General features: G+C 38.3%; 1 protein-coding gene across 3 annotated transcripts in view; it reads left to right on the top strand.

Annotated features, from left to right (window-relative positions):
• The first annotated feature begins 3,116 nt into the window (after positions 1–3,116).
• Positions 3,117–16,443, top strand: part of rab11fip4b (RAB11 family interacting protein 4 (class II) b) — a 58,550-nt gene continuing 45,223 nt past the window's right edge. Inside the window, exons 1-3 of one of the 3 annotated variants that reach the window (XM_051383848.1) lie at positions 3,117–3,407; positions 9,839–9,926; positions 12,680–12,762. In XM_051383848.1, the coding sequence (XP_051239808.1) occupies positions 3,255–3,407; positions 9,839–9,926; positions 12,680–12,762 (324 nt within the window). In that variant the 5' untranslated portion in view covers positions 3,117–3,254. The remainder of the gene's footprint in view (positions 3,408–9,838; positions 9,927–12,679; positions 12,763–16,443) is intronic. The other 2 variants (XM_051383849.1, XM_051383850.1) reach the window with 2 other exon arrangements.

Here is a 16,443-nt window from a genome sequence, read left to right as displayed (position 1 = left end):
AGAATGTATAAGACTGACAATTCTGTTCATAAGATTCACAACCTTCACTGTTAACCTGCCAATAGCATAGACAGTTGTGGAATAACTCAATCTTATCAGATGAACCCGAAGACTACATCTTCTCAAATACAGGTATACTGATGTGTATCAATTTGGGGCTCCTTAACAAAAAGTTAGAGATCCACTGTATAGGACTCTACACAAAAGCCTGCTCTTTGTTGTATGGAAGAAGGCTTAAAAGTGTGGGGAAAATGTTTGTGGCAGCCACATCTGTAGATGATGGAAGCAAAAAGAAATTGGATAATAGTGACCAAGAATTAGGTCATTGATAGATGGAACAAGATGTTAATAAATCGTATCAACAACTCCAAACTTAGTTTGGACAACAGAGGGACTACAACTCAAGCCTAAAGGAGAGTTGAAGAGTGAATAATACATTTAATTTATCTCAAGGTGGTAAATATTCCTGAAGACCATTTAATGGGGATTTAAATCACATTAGTCTGGGAACTTCCACAAGCACCCAGCAAAATGAAGACTCGTATTTTATTATCAATTCAGCAAAAGGAAAATTGTCTCTACTAGAATTTCATTGGCAGTAAAGCAAGTTAGAGGAACAGTAAATCTAATCTATCATAAAAAATATTCTCAAGTTGGAGCCTTCAGAGTGCCCTGCCTATCACAAAGCAAAGACAGACAATGACAGTACACACATAGCAACATAACAATAAAATCTACAAAAAGATAGAAGAGAAGACAAACAAATTGTTACTTTGTCTTTCAAAAATCAGGTGCTCGTTGAAGTGTGTCTTTCCCACCCAGTATACACACAAGCATTTACAGGGAAGCAAACATGACGCACGAGAAATACAGAAGAGGGTATATTTTCTACGAATAAGATGAACAGTTGTTCTTTATAAATGCCACAGATTAACATTTTCCCAAAACAAAAAATCCACCCATTTCAACCATGATTATTTGCAGAAGGGTGTAAGTGAAGAGACACATTTATTTTATTTATGTATTACAGGGCACAGTAGAGATTACATGACATGCTGCCACCTAGTTTTAAATGCAACTCTGGGATGTGTGTGCATCACCACTGCTCCTTAAATCCTCCAGAAATTCACCGCTTATTTACAAAACAAACCGTGGGTTACGTGTCAGCATCATAATCCCTATCAGCCTACAGTGCAATACAGAATAGGATTTATCTTTTTTCCAAGACAGTAGAACAGCATCTTCTCATAAATCAGTGATTTTACACGTGGTCCCTGTGTGTGATTGGGGAACTGCTACTTTCTGTTCCACTAGTAGGAAGATACAATCTAAGACTACTAATTTAAGCTCTGTAAAATGCATGCCTATCCATTTTCAGTAAACCAGAGAAATGTGAACTAATATTCACAGATGAAACCTTGTCACATGCTGTTGTTCTGCTTCGTTCGCAACTTCCTTTTTCCTTCTAAATCAAAATATTTTTACAGTTGTGGAGCTGTCTCACAGTGACAGGGTACAGCTATTTTACAGATATTTTAATTAAATCTCTTTATAAATAAAATATATCTAGACCTCAACTTGAAAACAACTAAAGATGTGGCTAAAGATATTTGTTAAGATAAGACTGATTTCTTCGTCTCAAACCATTTCCATAATTGAAAGAGTGAGCTTCCTTGGCACAGAGGAAAATGCAGATGGTTTTGGCCAGGGAAGAGGCACATTGATCCCAGAACATCAACATTGCAGACCTCGGTTAAAAATAAAATCAGAACAGAACTGTTGTGAGAGAACAAGTTGACAATGTGACAGAGTCTGTGGTAATCTGATTAAATGAACATTTGTTAATTAAAGTTTAAATATAAGTTAAATATAAACTGACATGTTAGGGGCTGGAAACACTTTATTTTAGCAATAGATATTTCATCTAATTTAATAAATGGTTTAAAACACCTTATAATGTAGTTGTAAGCAGATGTAAGTGTTTATTAGTGTATTTGTCAACTATATACAGATAATGAATGCAAATATAACTAACTAATATACATGTTTACACACTGCACTGAAATGGGTGAAACGGGTCAGTCAGTTTAAAAACAGTTGTGAAAGCTATTGCCCACAACTGATAGAGGGCGATGCTGGTTTGTTTGTTGGTGCTTTGGTCCGGACTGAAATATCTCAACAGCTACAGACATTGATGGTCCCCAAAAGCCGAACCCTACTGACTTTGACGATTCCCCAAGATTTCCAAGGTCAAAGTTTTCATTTATCCTGTGAAAAATTCAGGTTCAAATGTGTGGCTTTGCACGAAAGTCATCTACGGACTGCCATGAAATTTAGTACAAACATTGTTGTGCCCCTAAGAATGAATTGTATTGGTGATCCCCTGACTCAAGCGCCACCAGCAGGTCTTTGGTTTATGACTGAACACGCCTACTTGCAACAAAACTAATGAAATTCCTGTCAGTCTCAGCTGTACTTTTAAACTGTGTTTATTATTGCTAATGTTGGCATGCTAATATGCTAAACTTTGATTGTGACCATGGTCAGCATTATACGTCCTTAAAGCTCCAGTGTGTAGGATTTAGTGGCATCTACAAGTGTAGTTGCAGATTACAACTCCCTCACTTCACCCTGCCCTTCCAAGTGCAACGTGGTGGTTCAACATGGCGGACTCCATGGAAGGCCACCCACAGCGTCTGTAGACATACAAGGCTCTCAGGTTGGATTAATGAGAACATATGAATAGTATTTCTGGCAATAGAGCCTCCTAAATGTTACACACTGGATTTTTAATAACAGCATGTAAGCATGTCAACAATAGCATTTCACTCAAAGACAAAGAACTAGTTCACAGTAAACTTTTAGTTAAGGTGAGTTATAATTGCCTGTCAATGTTTTGGATTTAACTTCCTGTGCTCTGTGACAAATTGCTTCCCACATTGGTTGCTATGGCAATTAGCTACTCTACAAACACAACAGATGAAAAACTGACGACAAACCGAGTGGGAGGTCAAGGAAAAGTGGACTTCCATACAATACTGGCGACGGGAAGCACTTAGGCTTCCGGGTTGGGACTTGGTCCATCTGTCCATCAGCATCACTCCTCCTCTCGCGCGCAGCAGCATCAGCATCCACGAGCTCTTGTGTCACACGCGCGCAGCCCGACCTGTTTCCAGACAACATGGTGCTGTCGTGAGCCACGTCGGGGTAAAACATCCCGAAAGAAAGAAGAGGAAGAATAAAGCAATAAAGCGATGGATGAAGACTTCGCTCCTGAGCCGGAGCGTCTGCTGACGTTGGTGAGGAAACTCAGAGAGGTGTTTGATGTGTGTGACGAGGACTCAGACGGGTTTATCCGCCCTGAACACTTGGTGCACTTGGGTTCTCAGTTTGGACAAGAAGAACAGGTGAGAACATGGTTGTGTCCCAGTATTTTTCTTGCATTTATGTGTGTCGTTTTTCTTAACTATCTAGACTGCCCTCTGCTATTACAGTGAAGTAAGGTGCTGATAGACTTGCCACACAATCTCATTATCTTCTGAAACTAAATGAACAACTGTATTTTGCCTTGAAAAGATATAATTACGGTCTTTCACGTTGCTATGTGATGAAAAAGCTTCATCTTTTATTTAGCACTTTTATTTTTGCACACACGAGAGGCTAATTGGGAAGAGCTCATCTGGACATATTGCAGAGGAGGTTCCTAAGTTCATTTTTCCAGGCTGGTGCCAAAGCGTTGCTTACCTGTGCAGTGGGAACAGTGGGAATAGTTAGGACAGTCCAGCAAAACAGCCTCATTCTCCTTCACCTCCCTGATTTGAAAGTTTGGGTACAATAGTAATAGTTGTCAAGTTGTGCTGGAGCAGGAGAGTAACTTTAATGTTCACTGGGCGTACTGTCTGGTGTAAATATGGTATTCACTTTACCACATTTTCCCTACATTTGAATTCCAAGTGCAGAATATTAGACACCTGATGTGGTAAGTCAGGTTAAAACCGCCTTCCCTTTGATTTGACAAAATCCAATAATACAAGGAGTTACAGCTGACAGACAATGATGACTATTGGAAATATTTACATGTGAACAGTGCAGATTGGGCCCGCAGAGGTAAATCAATATAAAGAGAAGACTGATAACTTGGCCACTCTGATATATATTAGCTCACATTAGCTTACTGACAAAATATGGGTATTGGTCAATATGTTGTACGTCTGTCATGAATATTTTTTGGGGCGTTTTAAAATCTGTTTGGTTTCGTAGCTTCAAAGCTTCTACTGTTGCCATGGGAATATTTTTTTAGGAAGACAAGTCAAAACAGGCAAGCTTTGCATTTCTGCGTCATCAACCTGATCAGAGCGTATATTTTTCAGAGGCAAATTTCTCATATGAGCTCCAGAGAGTGTCTGATAAATCAGGTCCAGACACTGTCTCTTACTACAAGTACTCATATTAGTTTAGGCAAGGTATGGAGAAACTATTTACTCACTAATGTGAGTGGAGAGTTGTGTTACCGTATCTCAATCCGTGTGTGCGTAATCAGATTCGTAAATGTGCAAAATGATCTGTAAATATGTACTGAGATTTGTGAATGTGTACAGGAATCTGCAAATGTGTGTTCAGAATCCATGTGTGCGTAATCAGATTTATACAAATGTATTGAGATTTGCAAATGTGTATACATGTAATTTAAATCTGTAAAGGTGTATATAGATCTGAAATTGTGTGAACAAATCTGTAAATGTGTGAACAAATCTTGTGTGAACAAATCTGAAAATGTGTGAACAAATCTTGTGTGAACAAATCTGTAAATGTGTGAACAAATCTGTAAATGCAGACATAAATATTATGTGTATTATGTATTGTGCTTCAGTAGCTGTACAGCCTACATACCACCAGTCGGTGGTAGTGTGACATTGCTGCGCTGTTTATCGTTTTTCAATCTACTTTAGATGAAACCAAAGCAAAAGCCACGTGTAAAAAGAGCCAATTGAGAGTCCTGCCTGAGTTGTACCCGTTGAATTGTCTGTATTTCAAGCTTGGACCAAATACTTTGACTCTCAGCCATTAATGTATGTCTGCATTTACAAATCTGATTACGCACACATGGATTCTGAACACACATTTGCAGATCCCTGTACACATTCACAAATCTCAGTACATATTTACAGATTATTTTACACATTTACAAATCTGATTCCGAATTTGAGATACGGTTACACAACTCTCCACTCACATCTGTAAATTGTTTTGCTACAATAACGGGTTCATGCGAGGGGTGTCGCCTGCTTACAGCATGCATGAGGAGGATGACTCATTCGTAATAATGACTGTTTTTGCATTGATATCAGTGCTACATGTATTTGGGTGTATGCGTGATACTTGCAATAGTACGGTAGCATTCAGGTCAGCGTTAATATGTTTTGGGTTTTTTTTGGTGGGGGTTGGGGGGGTGGCTTTTATTGGCTTTGATCAAAAGTGACAGCTGAATAGTGACTCAGCATTGTTATATGTTGTTTGACGTAATTTAGAATGTGACAACATTACATAAATTGTTGTTTTGTTTTTTTACTGTAAAATGTCTGTATCCTAGTACATATCCTGTTAACAATTCTTCAATAACCACATTTAAGGGATTCCTATCAAAAGTGTTTGATTGTATTATGTGTTAATCTTTACAAAAAAATATATATATATCCTTGTCAGATTTTTATACTCTAAAATGCCAAACTCCATTATTGGTCGAGATTTAAAGAGTATATCCAGAACATTTTGCATTTGAAGTGTATATAATCCTAGACTGGCGACCTGTTCAGGGTGGGGTGCGCTATGCCTCTCATCTAATCTCTGCTGAGACAGCTCCAGCCTCTTGCAACCCTGAACAGAGTAAAAATTGAATCCAAAGAGGGTATATTGATTGCCACATACATTTGACCTCCTTCACATCCCTGCTTGAGGATATCATTGGAAAATGACCAGGACAGCCTCTCTCTTTCTCTGCTGTCATTCCGCACTGAGGCTAAACTGTAATGAAACAAAGTCTACAGTCTGTATGCCATTATTGTAATGATGTAATGTAAGCTTAAAATAGGATCATTTCTTTTTGAAGCATAGTACATTATAAAAGACATGCCAACAAAACAAAGTGGAAAATACTATGGCATCATCTCTATTCGACTCAAAGTGCTCAGTTTGTGATGAATAAGGGATATTATCGGTTGTATTTTAGATGTTTTTCATCACAGTGGACATCCCTCAAGCCTCTCTGTGTCTCACTGCAAGTCGGGGTAATTGAACACTGTCGTTGATTGGCTCCCCAGTGTTGTGTTGCTCGTCAGCAGGAACATTGTGTAGGCACTGATTAGGTCCTGCGGGAGGCTTTCCACTGACCTGGGAAATCGGTTGATAGGATGAAGTAGATGCAATTTGTATCTCAAGGACCTACATGTTAGTAGATCCTATACAGTATAATGCAGTACATTTCACACTTCATACTGCACTACATTACCATTTTATTTATTTTTAATCGTTTTTAGATAGGATAATTACATTTTGCAAGTAGTGTGATGCTGAGATTCTACACAAAAACCTCAAAACGATTAATTCTATGAAGATCATGTGACCCAAATTATATAGAAATAGACAAACACATGCACATTACATCTACTCTGTTTGATGTACCATATTAAGCAGTCCCCTAGTTCCACTGCATGTGTTGCCCTCTCATGTCATTGCCCTATATGAGCAAATCCCCCTGGTTGCTTTGTGGCAATCTGACCTACTATTGTACACAGTAGGTGCCACTCTCCCAGTTGTACAGTCACGTGGCAATGTGCACACACTCACGTAACCCTACAGTTTTCTCCGCTGACTAGGGCTGGGCGATAAATTGATTTTATCGATTAATTCGAATTTGTAGTAAAACACGATTTATTTTTAGTTAACTTAAAATCGGTTTTCTCTTGAACTTCCACAACACCGGCGCTTCCTTTGGACTCCTGTAGGTCAGGAGTGCGCTGACCCCTCCCCCGCCTCTCCACAGATAAACACAATATGGCAGCAAGCCAGGATGAGCTCGTCCCCAAACAGGCACAGTGTCGTCGGTTGTTTGGAACTGGTTTGGTTTTGTGGCGTCCGACAGCGAACAAACCACGACCCACTGCAAAGTTTGTTTGAAAGCTGTTGCAACCAAAAGTAGCAGTACGACCAATTTATTCCAGCACCTCAAGCAGAGGCATGTAGCCGAGTGGGAGAAATGTTGCTCTCTGCGAGATATACAGGACCGCAGCCCACAAACACCCGCTAAAAAACAGTCTACAAAAAAACCGATTAAAATCGTAAATCGGGTTTGGTGTGAAAAAAATCTATTTTATTTTTAAGCCATATCGCCCAGCCCTACCTCTGACCTCTTTTCTTTCCCCTTTTCTTTCCCCTTTACTTTGTCCTTAACAACTTAGGACAAGTCAGAAACAATAATCTAGGCTGTCAGCAGTCTTGAACGGGGCCAATCGACATATACAAATCTGTTGAAATTGGGTTTGATCCAAATAGATAGAGTGATCTAAATCCTCCAGTGACCTCAATGCAGAACACCTCAAAATGCTTTAATCAGCAGCAGCACTATACATGTGATGCATTTACCAGGATGATGGTGGATAAAGGGTGTGAGATGACCAATGTGAGTGTGTGTGTCATACGTTTTAATAACAGGCAGTGCTCATTTAAATAAAAATAATTCCTGAGGCAAGTATTGTGTATAGTTGCACACTATTTATCTATTGTTGCTATTGTAACACTTCACCTCTCATAGTTGAAGCATCAAGATCCAACCTCCAAAGAACCAAAGTTGTTTTTTTTTTACTTTGGAAAACCCCTGAAGTTGTTTCCATTTCAGTCACAGACTTTTGCTAAAATTAGTGCTGTTAAAATTGAAGTGGCTGTGGGTAGCTTGCAAAGAGAATAATGCATTATTCAGCCGTGGTGCAGAGTGCTTAAAGGCAGCAGCCCTCTTCACTGATGTGAATGTGGGAGGATTGTGAGTCAGGGCGTGGATGTACTTGGTCATGCTTTGACTACTTTCATGATACAAATGTCTGATATTGCACATGAGGTGTGTTAGATTCGTTTAGTAAACCATCCCATTGCCCTCAGTTTTGTTTCAGGCTAAAAGTTATTGACATATATATTTTAATTGTAGACACTTTTGACTCAGTGAGGGCCTGAGGATGGCGTCCTCCATCTGTTGGTTTGTCAGCAGGTTTGTGAAAAATACAGCTACTGGTCAAATGTCCATGTAAATTATTGTATATTGTCATGTTTCCCAGAGGAATATTTTCTAATGATTTTGATTACCTCTTGCACTTTCTTCTTGTGTAATTAAGACAAAGTTTCCACTTCTACTCAAGAAAATATCAAAGTGTAATGGGCCCACAAGGTTTGATTCCTGTTCATTTTCATGAACACCATTAGGACAAAATATTAAACACATTAAAACCCCTAGGTGATAAAGGTAATAAAGCATCTTGATTTTAAAGGATTTCTCTACTAATCTTCATACATTATCAAGACAGACTTAACACTCAGTACTCCTAAGGCAAAACCAGAATAGAACCATCCATACTAGTATGTTGTTTGGTCAAACAAACACTTTAGCATTCTGCAGACTCCAGTGAGGCTATAAACATATCTTCAAAATGACAAAGACAGAAACTGCTTTCATTTAGTCACCTATTGTTTGTACTATAATCCTACAGGGTTATACTATTTTCACATCCCATGTGACCTATTTTACATGGCATCGCATAGTAGACGTTCTGAAGGAAAGTTCAAATGTGTTTGTTGAAAGAAGCTTCTGTGGTCTGTTGTTTGAGAGACATAAGTTGTTATTAATATAATATACAGCATTGAATGCATAGTGTAGCTCTATTTGAAAACATTGTGGTTGCATTAACAATGAAAAGAGAATAGATGCAGCATGGCAGAATATTCTGACTATCAAACTATCATACTTAATATGTAAAGAGCCTTGATGCAGTATTGAAAGTGAGGATGAGTCATGTACTAGTTTGTACTCATCAGCCACCTCTATCTGGCAAACTAATTGGTGTATTGTGGCAGTGGGGGCACAGACCTCACATACAAACTCACACATACTAGGGTTGCACAATATGGAAAAAATATATGAGGATTATTTATTGCAATATGTTTCACGATTAGTGGGAATTATCATTTTTGGAAAAACACTATTAAACTGATTATGATGTCACATTTTCGGTACCAGTCTTTCTGTCTTCTATCTGTAGAACAAGATTTGTTGACCAGGGTATCTCTGCAACTCTACAGTACTTCGTACATTATAATGCTGTTTTGTCACAAATTATACCTTTATCAAAAAATTCCAACTTCTATTGCACTTGCGAAATAATACTACAATTAACTGTACAGCCCTAACACATACGCACACATGCAAATACATGTTAAAGAGGCTAACATTGTTGGAATGACGCTAGATATCATAGGTCATTTTTTAATAGCCTACTGACACCAAAAACATACTGTGTTTTTGTACTTTTATAAATTTATAAAATTAACATGTGCCCAGCAAGCACAGAATATATACAGTGTACATGCAGTTCTTTTTGCATCAATTATGTTGTATGTTACTAGTCATTTTTTAGCATCATGGATACCAAATGATTGTTCTGCAGGACCTAAAACAAACAGATTATTATATTATTAGGTGATACATGGAATAAAATAACCTCATCCATACTTAATTTTACTGTGCATTAACAGAAATGTGTGAAAGTTGTGCTGTGATAGCCTACATACTTTTCCACAGGTGAAGAAGTTGGCCAAATGTCTGGACCCTGACTCTCATGGGAGGACTGACTTCAAAGACTTCTGCCGCGGTGTCCTCACCATAAAAGGTTAGAATGAGCTCATATAAATTGCTCCCCAGGGAATACATTTTCTGTGTGTGTTTATGTGTGAATGCATGACTTTTTCTGGTACTGTGTTTTGTTCGGATATTTGTGTGCCGCAGCAGGTTATATATCATATCAATAATCGATGAAAAAAGAATCCAGTCACAGTGTAAAGAATTAATAGTTAAAGGGTAGCAGACTGTTGGTTTAGAGAACACGCTGTGAGTCTGTAACTCACTACTTACTGACTGTAGCTTTGAGAATAATTTAGCATAGGCTACATTTCTATTTCTGTTACTACTACAATGATCTGATTGTAACTGTTGTTTAAATACATTCTCTTGTTTGGGTTCTTTTATACATGTATGTATGTAATCTGAACCAAGCCTCCACATTTTAGACAAAATATTACAGTGAAAAAAGAGTGTGGCTAGACAATTCAGCTTGACAGAGTAAAACCAACCAATGCCAATCATTATATTCAAACCCTTAAATTCAGCCATATTGTACTGGGGTGGCAGATATCTAGAAATCTGGGCACATAAAGCCAAAACTGTCTGCATGGCCAGATACCACTAAAGATAGGTGAGATCTCAATTGTAGGCATTCCCGAAGAATCTGTACATGTTAGTATTTCACAGTTTTTATGTAATTTACAACAACAAGAAGACATCAGGCGCTGCTCTTCTAAAATACAATTAGCTGGTCAGCTTAGAGTGTCATGAATGCATACTGTATGTATGTGTGAAGCTCGAATACTACCCTGCTTAACCAAGTGGAATCAAGTACCAAGTAACATTTATGCCAACTCATCATATTTCCTCTTTGGCAGTCTTGTTCTCTTTGCATTCTGCACAGACTGAGAGTCTCTGTAAAACCAGGTCACTTTATCCACTACAATGGATCCAGGCCAACCAGGACACAGGAAGGGACAGAGTACTACCACTGAGTTAGAGTGGAATAAATTGGGTTTCTAGTTCTGCATTGTTGAGTTGTATGGAGATGTTCATTTAAAACTTGAGTGTCAGTTAATGATCTGTTTCCATATGTGTGGGTCAACTACCCAGCACCAAACAGCAGACAGACACAGTTAACAATGAGCAGGGGAACAAAGTACATAATCACGTACATAATTTCTGGTTGCCATATGAATCATTCAGTTTCCGTTGTACTGCCTCTTTGGCCCAAACGGAAATCAGACACCATGTTTTGTACTCCATCCACGAAAATCCATTTTGCCTGTTGTTATGACTTCTTCTTGTTGTTTTGCACTTTGATAGGATGCCATTGATGCATGAATGAGTATTTACTTCTACATACACACAGGATGTCAGTTGAGTAGGCGATCCTTCAGCGTGGCCCAACACACATTTGTGTATACTGCTAAAAGAATGTGGCCATAAGTAGAGCGATCAGGTCTCAATGCGTCCTCAGTGCATCTTGGGTGCATTCACACCTGTACTTAGAGCTATTAGACTTGAGATTAGATCACCCATGATGCCTGTTAATGCCAGGTGGAAACGGGGCCTTATATTTGCCATGAGGTCAGAAACACGACTCCAAATGAATGTTAATGTTGCTCTGTAACTGCTGGATTTGTAAATAAGCAACTATTGCTAACACATCCACCATATCAACTTCAAGTGGCCAAAAAGGGAAAGTTTTCTTTCCATACATACAGTTTATTGTGCGTTTGGCTGGAGAAACTCAGACATCTTTTACCTCATGTCACCTCTATAAGGGATTATGTAAGCCCTTCCCTTGGTGCAATTTCACAACTGTTTTCCTGTGTTTCTCTCAATGGCTTTGGGTTTTAACAAGTGGTTTCAGAAATTACACCACTTATCTGCTTTTTTGCTGTACAAGTTTTATCACTGGAAGTATTTGTGTTTTTGTCCTGATTTTGACCCTATGTTTACTTCTCTACTTCTCTAAACCAAACAGAGATTCTGGTTGTTGGGGCTTTTGGAAGGTTTTGTTTAACAAAGTCTAATTTATAAGCTAATTTATACTTTACCAGTATAGTATTATTTTAACACATGGTACATGTGAGCATGTATTATTATTATTATTATTATCATATTTTGTGACTGTCTGCTTTGAATGAGGTTACAATGATATGCAAGGTAAAATTACCATTGTTGTCTCTGGGGTATGGTGAATGAGAGTGATATTACAGCTGTTTCTGGTTATCCTTTAAATAATGTTGCTAAACATTAACAATCTGAGCCTGTCAGTGGCAAAAACAAGCATGTTATGATATACTGATATACTGATATATTTTGAACTATATATATGTGTATAATATATAATAAGGGTTTATTTAGTGTTGGTAATTGTTGGGAAGACTAACAAAGTAGTGAGTTTTATTTTCTTTCTGTCACATTGTTTTGGTCTGAGATGCTGGTGCTCTAGCGAGACATCCAGTGGCAGGTTATTTTCGTAAACATAACCTTTAAATATTGACTAAGGTGCTGGACATTTTACACTCTTTGTAATTTGAAAGCAGATCAAAGTAATGGTATTCAGGTGAATAACATAAATCGAAAATCAAACAAAGTCACTTCAACAACAAAAACAAATATGCCAGTCCATCATCCCTAACAAAAACACAGCACACGACATACAGGTGTTTGTATCACCAGTATATTGTATAATTAGCAGCACATTCAGATTGAGCATCTCAAATAGGAAACGATTGCTCTGCAAAATCTCGAACAGACTGAGATGAGTCATGCATATTTTTTTCTTTGCAGGTTATGTCGGGAATCTTAAAAAAAAGAAAAGTAGGGCACAGTTCATCACGTGGCCATATGAGACAGCGGAGAGTTACTTTTGGGTAAGTTTTTAAAGTGTGTGTGTGTGTGTCTGTGTGTTTGTGTGCATATATTAAGTGTCCACTGAAATGTATCATTGCCAACCACAGTTTTTTTCTCAACTGTCAGGGTACTGTATAATCTCCCTCTATTCTAAATTAAATTAATAATCTGGATTCATTTTCTCTGCCAGTGTTGGATATATCTAGATTAATATCAGCACTGCGGCACATGAAGTAAGCAGCAGATTAATTGTGGTACAGCAAGAAACTGCAGAAAGTGCTCGGTAGCTTCCCTGTGGCTCCCTCTGTATTAGCTTCACAGGCACACTCGAGCTGTTATTGGAGGGGGATCCCAGCATACTGATACGATATCTGACATAAATAATGGTTTGACACCAGTCCCAATTCCTACCTTATTTTTTTAGACTCAGGTACAGTAGACTATGGTTTTCAATAATCAGTGTGTGAATAAGAAAATGTGCTAAATTTTCATCTATAAGAGCAAGAAAAAAACAAAAATGTAACAGCCGTGTTGAGAATCATACAGCAGCAACAGTGCTGCAGCTTGTACTTCACTATTCTGTCCACTTGGTGGGGGTGTTCAACTGCACTCTGGCAGTCACATAATGCAGTAGAAACATAAAAGACATTCTGCATCCCAAGATTGCACACTTACTTGTATGTTATCCGTACAATCATCCCTGAAGAGTTCTTGCATTAGATACATTTCATTTGCGCATCTTAATAATTTTTCCTGGTTTTTGGTTAAATGATAAACTAGTTAAAGAGAAAGGTTTTTCTAATTTTATTGTCTACTGTGAAAATTTCACATGAATTAAATTGATTTGCAAGTTTATCTTGCTGGTTTTTCAGATGGAAAGTTTTTATGGTCTTTTATTTGACTCCAAGTGACGCCTGGGTACACTCAGATAATTGGCTAGTTACATTATAGTCTTGAGAGGAAAGATCCCTAGGTGTTACATGTGACATATTTCATAAAGTCCTAGGAGTATCTCTTGGGAAATTTGATACTTTGTACAATACTACTCCCTCCCAAAGTACAAGGGTACTTTGCATAGCAAGAAACGTCAAACAAACGTCAGTTCCACTTCATAGTTGAGAAATAACTGTTTCCAAGTATTCTGTGCAACAATCTGTCATCATTGTTCCAGCTTTAGATTGTTTCTTTTTCAACTTGACTCCACAGGTTTAGGGAAGTTTAGAGTCTTTACACTGCGATCGGTACAGTATAACATTTCATTCTACCAATGGAGAAGTGCTCTTAAAATATTCACACTGGGTGAAATGCAATACGGTTGCTACCTACTGTGTCTTTGACGGGCAATACAAAACACTTCCCTTTTTTTTTTAAATGCTGTCTCATTTGTGCCCTTCCCTGTGAAACATGGCCTATAAATGATTTTCTATTAGCAGTCATACCATCTTATATTCCAAGAAGAGGTGTATCTTTTTATCTAAGATAACTTTTCACTGTTTTTAATTTTTTTCCACATAGTGACAGGTAGGTGTGATTTGCAGTTGCAGGTTTTGTTGTTGTCTTTTGAATAAAAATGCATTGTGTTTTAAACTTGGAAATGTCTTTTGGATGACTGGGAAGGAAACAGCAAAAGAACCAGAATGGAAACATGCATGTTGTTGTACTTGTGTAGTGTGGAGACAGACTGAGGATAGATGATGCAATGTATCTCCCACTCCTAACTTACAGTATATGTAATATGATGATACTGTTGCTTAAAGTGAGGATAATATTGAAGAGATCTCTTCAAAAGGAAAAAAGGAAAAAGATAAGATAGGTTGAGCTTTTGTATACAGCAAATAGGCACTCTTTTATGATGGTAGCTCTGCTTACAACTGCTGATATGAGAAGAACTTGGCTGGTCTGTATACATAATTGATCTGGTGTAAGATCAATTATATCTTGCTAGGCAGCATCGATGGTCATATACATGTACAGAGCTCTTCTGTTACAAACAAAATATTATGTTCTGCGTATTATGTCCTTGTTTTTTATGTTTTCTTGAATGTTTCACGTGAGTGAAATACTCTTAACTGCTACATAAGAAAGCAGCCATTGCATTTAGAGTCATTGGAAGTTGCAGTCAATGTTATAGTGTTGGTTTCCAGTACAGACGTACAGAATGGATTTGCAGGTACTTCCTCTGTCCCGTATATTGGTCTCGGTACAGAGCGTATCTCATTTTCCTGTTGGAGGGAGCTTTCCTCTTATGGTGGATAGAGATAACGTGAAACTGATAACGGCTATTTAACCGTCTCACAGATAACAACCACTTCATTAATATCTCTTCAGTCTACTGGAGGTCTTTTGTAAAAGTCTCCTTATCTCATTTTCCCATCAGAGAGGATGAAGATATATTGCATATTTTTTTTTATAGATGCTCAGTTACTTTTCTTGTGTCCAATTGTGGGCAAAATGTCCAAGAGTGAAGTTGTGTTGCCATAGCAAGGAGAGGGAGGAATCCCAGAGCTCCCCAGGGTAGTTCTTCAGGGGTGTGTGCATCCATGTGTGTGTGTGTGTGTATGTGCACGTGTTTGTGCCAGAGAGACGAAAGAGAGAGGGAGTGAAAGAAGAGAGGGAGGAAAGGTGAGAAGTGTCTCATTATTGCAAGAGACGCTGTAGGAGAGGATTTATTAGCTTGCTCTCTCCTGCTGCTTAGCTTCACACACTTGGACACGCACACCCATACACCAAAAATTTAGTACAGTGGAAAGACTCAGCATTGCCAACGCAGGTGCTGAAATGAATCTTGGCATGCAGCAAAGACAGATTAAACTGGTGCACTAAGCAGCTGGGAGGATACATACATCCTGTGTCTGTATGTGTGTGTGTGTGTGTCTGTATGTGTGGGTGTGGGTGTTGGGGGGGAATAGCAAGATCAATAGGAGAAAGGATGGGAGAAGGCTGTAAATGGTATAATTTATGGACTGGAGCAGAAGACAGAAAATGAATAAAATCTATATTACCTGAAATCCATCCTTGATTATAGTTACAGCAGCTGTCTGTGGATATATTATGACAAATGCTCCTCCATGTGAATCCTTCTCAAATGTGAGTTATATTCTGAAAAACAAAGTGACGAACTTATGGTATATTAAACCATGTTTTATATAAACTATCATCAATTGATTTTTGTCCACAAGGAGACTTTGCAGCAAGCTGTAAACACATCACGGACATACTGACACCTAATAAAGTTGTAATGGTGAACATGTTAGCAAGCAGTTTACACATCCAGCAGATAGGGAGCAACATTAGCATGTCATCTGCATGTGCAAGTGAAACGCGAGCAGTAACGCCTCTTGTGTAGACACTTTGTCTGTCTGATGTTTGGTGATGGACAGGTAGTGTACAGTAGATTTATCGGGGCTTTTTTGCTGTAAACAGCTGCCGCCTGTTGCTTAAAATGAGGAAGTGATAAGAGTAAATCAAAACAGTAATTAGGTTGCCAAAACAATGGGCCGAAAGCTCCTAAAATGCTCTATAGAGCTGAAGGAACTGCACAGTTGGGTTATAATTATATATGGGTTTGTCACTACAAGTGGGCCCTGTCACATAAACACATCTGACCCACTGTTAATTTAAAGTCATTGTAGTAACCCAGCCTGCTTAATGTTGTTGTGTTACTCCTAATCATCTGGAAACAAACGTTTGGCATAGAGTTG

The sequence above is a fragment of the Dicentrarchus labrax genome, unplaced genomic scaffold (genome assembly GCF_905237075.1).
Source record: "Dicentrarchus labrax unplaced genomic scaffold, dlabrax2021, whole genome shotgun sequence".
Classification (NCBI taxonomy): Eukaryota; Metazoa; Chordata; class Actinopteri; family Moronidae; genus Dicentrarchus; species Dicentrarchus labrax.
Note: the sequence above shows the minus strand (reverse complement) of the source record. Positions and strands in the feature narration are given on the sequence as shown.